The sequence below is a fragment of the Montipora capricornis genome, chromosome 14, assembly GCF_036669925.1.
Source record: "Montipora capricornis isolate CH-2021 chromosome 14, ASM3666992v2, whole genome shotgun sequence".
Lineage (NCBI taxonomy): Eukaryota > Metazoa > Cnidaria > Anthozoa > Scleractinia > Acroporidae > Montipora > Montipora capricornis.
In genome coordinates this window covers 25,711,582-25,721,581 of record NC_090896.1, presented here as the reverse complement: position 1 = coordinate 25,721,581, position 10,000 = coordinate 25,711,582, and the positions used below count along the sequence as shown (strand labels likewise).

Sequence of the window (10,000 nt, the reverse complement as noted above, 5' to 3'; positions counted from 1 at the left end):
CTGATGACATATGTTTCACGACAACAACCACATCTACCTCGCACGAGCAGGTAAAGGTAATTAACCAACATTTTTTGAGAACACATAAAGTTTCTTGTATTTGAATTGCGGAATAGAATGAAATAAAAGTTGGAAAGATCATAACAGCTACTTTACCACCCTAAGAAGTTGCAAAAGAAGCTAACAGATATACTACATGTGGCCTGACTTCTTGTAGACGCTTACCTCCCTTAAGCATCCAACGAGACTTGACAGTTTTGGTGGTCGCCTTATCTTAACGCAGGGTTGATTAGATATATGGGTCTTTGGTGACTGGGCGAGAGTAAGGGAAGGCATAGAGTTTCGGTTCCTTAGCAGTAGGGTAGTTCTGTGCTTAAAGTATAATTAATCGTAGCAAGATTTTTCTTATCCATTACCTCCGTCAGTAGTCATATCACAGAAAACTTTCAGGTCTGTTCCATCACTGGCCGGGTCGATCCAGTAATACCCGTCCTCTTTCCAATAGGAGACATTCATATCCCGGATGTGCTTGCAAGACTTTGCTCCTGATGTTGCAATAAAAATAGGTTGTTACTGGAGAAAAACATAAGCAGCAGCGTGCTATAGACATACTACATGTATTTCTCTGTATTTTCGCAGTCTGGCGTGTTTTTCAAAATCTTCATTAAAAAAAAAACACAATGATTTCTTTCGTTATCAAGACGTTGTCCACTCCAAGTGTAATTATTAACTATACAGGACTTATTAGTCCTTGAGAGTCTGATTTCGATGTAAAATCAATCCAAAAATCATCGTGTACACGCTTCTCAACAGGAGCTCGATATGAAAATGTCGAAACGGTGCATTCTCGCTACTGAAATGAATGACTGCGATGGAAATTGTTAGCCTCGGTAGATGAAATAACGAGATGCATGATATTTTGCAATGGAGACTCGGGGATACTCGGAAAAAACCCGAGTGCTCCAGTTTGCAGGAGTCGAACTTTCCTTGTGTAGTCGTACAGCATCCAAACCATGCAGTCATTTAAAGGTTGAGCAAATTCTTTGTTCAATTTTAATTAATTTACTTTGAGCGTTTTGGCAAGTGCACGTAATCCTTACCGGCTAAAAGGACGTTGTTTTTCCTTCTGATAGGTTCAACCTGCCTTCCTAGCACTAAATGAGTTGGTTGTACCAGTTTAAAATAATTTCTTTCAGTATACTGGTTTAAAAACAGTCTGCACTATACTGATCAATTGATTGTTAACGAAGCTTTTAGTTGTGTAGCTTAAATACGTGAAGTTCCATAGCGAGTAAGGGAAAGTGATTGATCTAACTACACAAAATTAGCTGACTGCCGTGACAGAGCTAGCCCGCGAATACAGCCGACTGTCAGTCGGCTGTATTCGCGGGCTATGATGGATCCCTTTCAAATTAACACCCCTGAAAAAAGAATTTTTTTTGCAGAAAATCGAGTATTCATTGACCCTTTTTTCAACAAACTCCACCTGGAACCTATGATAACAAATACTTGGAAACTTACGTGTACATTTTCGTCCATCGCCAAAAAATCCCTCTTTGCATGTGCAATTATATGAGCCTTCGATGTTGGTACAGTTTGCTTCACGGCTACAGTTGTTCTTGTCCTCTGAACACTCGTCGACATCTACGTGCAAATGGTAAAAGCCAAAAAGGCGGACTGAACACTTTTTTCAGTTAAACTAACGGTGAGCGACAAAACGCATTTTCTACGGACGCTTTCCATTTGACAGAACTGACCGGCCAAACCAGGCATCTGGAAGGGCTAACTCTACAAAGCCTTCAAATTAACACACTTCGACGATGATATATACTCTTCCATGAAGAATGCGAGGGATTATCATTCAAGTGTTTATTCAAATTGTTGCATTTTATTCGCAAAGAGACTGATAGGCGTGGCCGGCCAGTTCTGACAAAAGAAAATCACCATAAGACTCCATTTATATCTGCTAAAGTTTACGGTGCTACGCGCCTTACCGTTGCCACTCGAGAAAGTTTTTGATTAAATTTTGACATCTTTTTGACAACTTCCATATCAGATGGTCAATCAGAATGCGCGGGTGAATGGGCGGAGTAATAGGCATTTACCGGCGACAATTTGCCGCCGGTTTAAGGCGCGCGCTATATCAATTCTTTTACATCTATTTGTCGATTCCCTCACCGAAATTCGAGGTTGACTGAGAATGAACGAACATCGGAGTACTTGTAAGCTTCCCTTTTTGATATATTTTAAAGGGCCTGTGTCACGATAAAGCGCATGTGTGAGCTTGATTGACAACCACACAATTTTCAATCAATAGAAATCTTCACACGACGCGCGCGAGATGAGATATTTATCGTTCGATGTATCGTGTATGTAAAATGGCGAAGCACAAGCAGTGTTTCCCGCAGACCCCTTAGGAGAAAAACGTAAGGAAACTCGATGAAATTGTTTCGGGGAAAAATGTGAACCATTTGTGAAATTTCGAGGCCTTTTTCGCAATGGAATTCTTCACTTGTCATGCTACATAGCCTCGAGTGTTCTGCAGTTGAACATCAGAGATGACTTGCATATGTGGAACAGGGACGAAACCACGCATGAAACAAGGTAGGCGATAATATATGTTCAACACTCTTTTTTCATAGCGATTGCGGTTTCCGGCAGGCCGAACAGACAAGCTGAGTTGTTTATCAAGGCCTGTTAACCGGTAGTACTCGAGCTCCGATGCGATTTTCTCAATTTGAACGTGCTAGTAAAAAACAGTTGTCGCAAATGTGCCTCAGGGAAATCAAGAACATTTGATGAGCAGGGAAGAAAAGAATCAGAAGAAATCAAGCATTCAGAATGTATAATCAGTGATGAATACACGCCATATTAGAAAATCTCCATGCATTCAAATATATTTTGGTTGCTTTACTTGCAGTAACTTGTTCTGCCAAATCATGATCACCTGTATAATGTCAATTTCACCGTTCAGCTGATAAGCATATCACGTTTCACGATTTCTCAAAAAAAAAAACGTTCCTAGCCAGTTGTGATAGTCAAAAATTTATGGAAGTCTTTGTGGGGAGTTCTCTTCCATGTATGTACATCATAACTTCATAAAATCAATAATCTTTGAGGGCAGGACTTCGTTCACGGAATTGCAATGTACCACATTAATGAATAGTCTCTTTCCCTAGGAGTTGATAAATATGGCACGGAAACTGGCCATAAAGGCACTACAGAAGGGAGTGGGAAGCATGCATGCTGATTGCCTTCTTTTCGAACAAGATGAAAATGCCTCTGACCATGAAGATGCCAGCACCTGACTTGCCGATGTACCATAGTCAAGTGGACAACCTACATTTGTATAGATCTATTTCATAATGCCTGCCAAATAAAATGTTCTTCTGTTTTAGCTAACGAGCCTTTCTAGTCTTGCTATGACAAGCAACTTTCAAAAGAATCTTAAAAATGAGGGAAGTAGGTGTAATTAACATAAATACAACAAGCTAAAGGTGGTCGCCATTTATGAAACTGGTCTATCGACCAAAAGCCAGTTCCTGAATTGGGCAAATAAGGTAACTGCCGTACTACAGGCGTATGAGCCAGGACATCAAAAACAAAGGATGTGGGGATGCAACTGTATTTCACAAACAAGGCACTTTTGAAAACTGTTTGGACACAATATTTATACATCCTAGATACACAAGGTGACTGCCCATGGAAGAAGGAAGAGGAAAGTTGTTCCCTCTGCTGTGTGCACGTACTTTGTACTAGAAGACACTATCCCCTAAGCAACAGGTGTTTAGATGGGTTCCGAACTGTCTAAATGTTGGGAAGTAATAGTGTGTGGTTTTTCATTAAAGGGAACCTCCACTCCCAAATAAAAATATCAGGAAATCTCAGGATCCCCTCTTTTAATAATGATTTTCAGCATACCATCACCCCCAATAACTGACTTGTTTTAGTTGCCTCGTTGTGAAACTTTGGTTTAGGATAAAAACTGTTTTTAAAGGCAATTTAGATTACATTTATTTGTGACACCATTTCTTCTGGTTTAGACTGACTTAAACTTTTGCAAGAATGGAAAATTTCTTAGAATAATAATTAATGCTTTCACATGTTCAAATAATTTGATGCAGACATGTATATGAACAATAATAAAATTTGATTTTGCTTGTCTGTCATCTGTATTCACATGTTACTCCCAACACCACTTTTTACAATAACTGTCAATTTCCCAATATCATAGCACTGAATTCGAATTTCCATTTTTTGTATTTACAAATATTTTTTTCACTGTAGTTTAAATTACGGTATTTCAGTTTGCAAAAGCTACAACTGTATGCAATAAAATTGCCATGTACAAAACCACACACAATAAGAAATCACATCAGTAGGCAAAATTCTAAAGTTATATAATATATTACCATGAGACAAAACTCCAGCATTGATTTCAAAGCTACAATGTGTAATGTATGGTCAGCCCTTATCTTGGGTTAAAAACTGTCAAGTCATACACTGTATACCTTGTCATGGTTTCAAGGCTGGCTTAGTGCTTATACATGTCACAATGACCCCACAAAACTTGGAGGAAAAACAGTTAATATAATTATTACTTCAAGCTACTACCAAAACTGAAGCAAAAAGCCAAGGCTTATTAGCTTGACTTGAGCCATTCCATTGACACCTGACTGTTAGTAATTTCATCACTGCAACATATTATTGTGAGGGCATTTGTGTTTTTCCTAGTTTTACGGTAGCTGAAAGGTTTGCATTTAAATCTCTATGAGCTGCTTATTTGTGAAAATTTGTTTCCGCATCTTGCCAGGAGCTCATGAGCTGGAAGAGGTTCACTTTCAACAATTTTTGGAGAAATGATTCTGGGTTCGTCAGGTTCCAGACAGACTTCACAAGTGATTAAGTAGTCGCCGTCATCAATGCAAAGTTTAAAAATTTTGTCCTTTCTCTTCCAAATATATCCACAATCTTGGACACCTTTAATATCCTAACATCCCAAGATTTTGTTCTCTGGTTGTATTTTCGTGAAATGATGGTGTAAGCATGATCCTCAGTGGTGGAAAATGAAAAGCCATTATGATACCAGTAATTCCAATCAAGGGTAGTCAACCTTTTCCTTGCTCTGTGAACTTGTTCCCTAGAAAAAAAGGTATGGGCCAGTAAATATGAAAAGACAGGAAAATTATTAATAATTGCTATCAACAGTAATCACCACAATGTCTACAGTGTAGTTACAATATTCCACTACTGTTACATTCAGCAGATGAACCTAGGCCAGGACAGTGATTGACTGCCCAGGGTCTGTGATTGTTTATTTGAGGTAACCATCTATACCATAATTCCTTTTGTTAGCCAAACAGTTCTGCCAGTTGGTACCAATAGCAAACATCGACTAAACAAAAACCCATGAGTTACTGAACTACTAGTGTCAACCTGCAACCTGTCCTTTAAAGTTTTCAACAATGAACATACCCATACTTCATGATAACATATTTCTTCATTTACAGTATTAATAACTATCATCATACCGCTGTGCTCATCTTTGTTGATAATGATGTATAAAACTTGCGTGAAGGGAATTCTCATTGACATGTGTACATCAGAGACATACTGTTTGCACATTCCAAAGGACCAGTATGCCAAAAGTGATCCGTGCTTACACAAATAGTTTTACCAGGTGGTTTCTGTTTGACTAAAATGAACGCAACTTACTGTTCATTATTATTATTATTATTATTATTATTATTATTATTATTATTATTATTATTATTATTATTATTATTATTATTATTATTATTATTATTTAATTATTATTATTATTTGTAAAATTTATTTTATTTACTTGATCAAAAATGTTACCTGTACTCTGTGCCGAAAGGTAGCTAAATGACTGGCAAATGAATGTACCGGTAAATTGGCTTTCAAATGATGCAAAATAAACTGAGCAGATCTACCATGCTTGACCCTATTCTAATGAGAAAAAAAAAGCACAAAAAAATAAGTTCAGCCCTTCTTTTTTACCAAACAAAAATTCTCATCTACCGTGGGCTTCAACAGCTAAATCGAGACGCTTCAAAGCTGAAGCCAATTGCTCCTCTTTGTGCGTCCCTACACTGAAAGCCATCATTCCATGATATGGCGACTGAACTGACGGATAAAAAACACGAAGAGCAAAATAAAACGCACACTAAGCTGACGACGAAGAATCATAGTACTAAAGGGAAACCAATAATCAGTGTAAATACTAACCCCATTCTTCGTCTCACATCCAAGGACAAAAGATGTTGTGCGAAGGCCGTGTCAGTGGAATCGACGCACATACAGTTTATTTTTTTCCAGCTTTCATTGACATCTTTCGCTATATAAAGCTTTCGATGTGCCTCCTCCCATCTCCTATTCCTTGTCTTCTTCTTTATTTGGATTCAAGGCGGCTACGAGGTGTAAGAAGCTTTCGACCTGAGCCCCTTCGCCTGATCCGGCTTTCGTGGACATTTATTTTATGCCGTCAAAGCCCTTCGTATATTACCAAACTGAAGTTTAGAAATGTTATTACAACTTTGGCACGTCTCACTGTGTCGATTAAACAGGATTTCCGTAAATGATACTGGCTCAATCTCGTACCCAGAGTCCTCGGGCTTTTTGGCCAGCGGGTGAGCGCCCGGAGAGACTCTGGGATAATAGACTCCATTTTCCCAGAAAACGTGGGTTCCGGTCTTACGACGTATGGTTGAGTTTAAACGGAAGCAGAAAAGAGAAAACCGTTAACAGTAGAAATGGCGGGTTGAAAGTGTTCGAGAAACAAGAATTTTAGCCTTACACACAAAGAAACTGGAGAAATGATCATTGGCTTGCTGTAAGAGCAAGTGAAGATGAAACCTCTGACACTTTCGGTGAGTGTATTTTTGGTGTTTCAGCGTACATTCCATCGTTCAGAATGCAATGAGAATGCCATCGTGCAAGCAACACGATCGACAAATCTTTCGTGGAAACGACACAAATGTGCTCTTCTTCTATAATTTGATGTTTCCGTAATTCTGAATGGCTTCGACAAGACCTTATTCCACGGATTTCGCCTCAAAGAGACTGATGTTATATTTCCCACGGTACTTTTGCAACAGCAACAGTAATCACTTTTTAGCAGCGTGAGAAAATTCCCGTGCGGTATAAGACATAGTTCAAACCTCGTCGTTTTATTATTTTTGTGATTTATATATTTCTGAGGTAGAAAAAATAAAACAGCACTGAAACTAGTTTTAGATTTTGAATGTCCCTCCAAATTCTGGGGCTTCCGAATTACTTACCGACTTCCTGTCGGACTACCATTGCTACGCAATCGGCCAATCAAAAATATAGTTCAAATCGATTATCCCAGAGTCTCTCCGGGCGCTCACCCGCTGGCCAAGAAGCCCGAGGACTCTGGGTACAAGATTGATACTGGCTTTGAAAAAAGAACCGTCGGGTCAGCTTTCGTCTTCTCGTTTTTCTTTCCTGAGTTGGGCGGTTTTCCTCAATCTCTCTTCTTATGACAACATCCATCTGTAGCTTTCTTCTCGTTAAATTTCTTACTTACTTACTTTCTTTCTTTCTGTCTGCTTGTCTTCTCCACCTTAAATCCCCTTCATTTAATTTGGCGGGAAGCGATTTCACCCGACGTACACATTTGTATGGCTTTCTGAAGGGTTTTTCCCGTCACAGCCCAACTTTATCTCCTTGACATGATCTTTAAGCTAATGACGCGGCCTGGCCCTGATAAGCTCATCTGTCAGTACACCGCACTCGTAGGAAGCTGCTAATTTTCTCAATCTTGTGACTTAACTTTGAACAATTTCTTCGCCTTGTCGCACACATGAATTAAAAATATATCTTTCGTATACCACATTTCTGCTGGGCTTAAAGTACTTCTCCAAACATTTATCTCTATTCTTCATATGTTCCTCCGAAAAGATTTACGTTGAGTAGAATTTGTAGACCTTCCTTACCCATTGCAGATCTTAAAGTTGCAAGGCGGGCCCATTCTTCTCGCTTACGAAGGCCTGTGGCTATTTCGTAATAACTCCATGCATTGCTGTTTGAAGACGCGCCGGTTGCCAGCATCGTCGCCGTACTTGGCAGCGGAAAAATAGGCGAAATAACGTTCTTATGATAAATGGGAGCAGAAAGTGGTACTGTGCTTGGTGTAAATGTTGTGGTTTAATTTATTTGGGGGTTTGAAAAGTTTGAAAAATTATTTTATTTTTTCAAAACAGTTTAAATTTTCAAAAAAAATTATGCTGTATAACCTCTGTATTTCAAGTCGGTCACACACATCATTTTACCTGTGCAGTTTCTTCCATCCCCTGTATATCCTTCCTTACAAGTGCAGTAATAGGATCCCTCAGTATTCGCACATACAGCATTTCGGTCACAGCTGTTTCCAGCAGAGCACTCGTCAATGTCTAAAAAAAAGAACGGAAAATGGCACTTGGTTGGCATTCTGAATAATAAGTGGGGTTTGGACCCCTTACTTGTACCTTTTAACAGGTTGATCAAGTTTTAATCACTGAGATGGATCCTGTCTCGACCATCCGTGCGATAAGCATATTCTCGATCTCACAAGTTGATCTGGTCTAAATCCTTGTAAGGGAACATTTTTCACTCACCAATTTATTTGACTATTTCATTTGGCGTTGGTGTGAGTAAATGGATGAAAAACTTGGGTTGTAGAAATCACCGGAGGGGGAAGGACTCCCATATAAAAAGGACGGGGGTGCTTGTTGTACCCTTTGAGGGATTAAAAAAAGGGCGGTTTTCGTACCTCTTAAGGTTCTCAGCCTCAAAAGGTCCACAGCGGGAGATTTAGCGGTATCTTTTAGGGTATTGGGCCAAAGAATTATGACAGGGGACATTTGACAATTAGCTAAGTTTTAATTTTGTCTAATAAAAAAGCCTTAATTTGGTACCTCTTATAGTTGAAAAAAATTTCATTCGAAGCCCACAAGACATGATCTTGGTACCTCTTAGGAGTTCTTTTCAAAATTTCCAACGGGCACCCCCGTAGGCTTTTTATATAGGATCCCTCCCCCCTAACCTTAGGAGACCTTAGGAGCCAGAAGAAATCAATTGTTTGCTATTTCCACTCTTATAATCTTAAACAATCTAAGGAAACGTTCAGTAAAGACAATGAATAACAGTTTTGAATACTTCAGTTGGTAACTCCATGCATTGCTGTTTGAAGACGAGCCGGTTGCCAGCAACGTCGCCGTACTTGGAAGCGGAAAAATAGGCGAAATAACGTTCTTATGATAAATGGGAGAAGCAAGTGGTACTGTGCTTGGTGTAAATGTTGTGGTGTAAATTTTTTGGGAGTTTGAAAAGTTTGAAAAATTATTTTATTTTTTCAAACCAGTTTAAATTTTCACAAATACTTATGCTTTATAACCTCTCTATTTCAAGTCGGTCACACACATCATTTTACCTGGGCAGTTTCTTCCATCCCCTGTATATCCTTCGTTACAACTGCAATAATAGGATCCCTCAGTATTCGCACATACAGCATTTCGGTCACAGCTGTTTCCAGCAAAGCACTCGTCAATGTCTAAAAAAAAGAACGGAAAATGGCACTTGGTTGGCATTCTGAATAATAAGTGCGGTTTTGACCCCTTACTTGTACTTTTTAACAGGTTGATCAAGTTTTAATCACTGAGATGGATCCTGTGTCGACCATCCGTGCGATAAGCATATTCTCGATCTCATAAGTTGATCTGGTCTAAATCCTTGAAAGGGAACATTTTTCACTTACCAATTTATTTGATTATATCATTTGGCGTTGGTGTGAGCAAGTACTTGGGTTGTAGCAATCACCGGAGGGGGGTGGACTGCCATATAAAAAGGACGGGGGTGCTTGTCGTACCCTTTGAGGGATTAAAAAAAGGGCGGTTTTCGTACCTCTTAAGGTGTTTAGCGTCAAAAGGTCCACAGCGGGAGACTTAGCGGTATCTTTTAGGGTATTGGGCCAAAG

The 10,000-nt window shown here is 39.2% G+C and overlaps 1 protein-coding gene across 1 annotated transcript in view; it reads right to left on the bottom strand.

Annotated features, from left to right (window-relative positions):
- The window catches only part of LOC138033199 (fibrillin-2-like), a 65,459-nt gene that overhangs the window by 7,825 nt on the left and 47,634 nt on the right, over window positions 1-10,000 (bottom strand). Inside the window, exons 17-20 of the mRNA XM_068880963.1 lie at window positions 9,458-9,577; window positions 8,319-8,438; window positions 1,522-1,644; window positions 417-545 (exon numbers count right to left, since the gene is read on the bottom strand). Of these exons, the coding sequence (XP_068737064.1) occupies window positions 417-545; window positions 1,522-1,644; window positions 8,319-8,438; window positions 9,458-9,577 (492 nt within the window). The remainder of the gene's footprint in view (window positions 1-416; window positions 546-1,521; window positions 1,645-8,318; window positions 8,439-9,457; window positions 9,578-10,000) is intronic.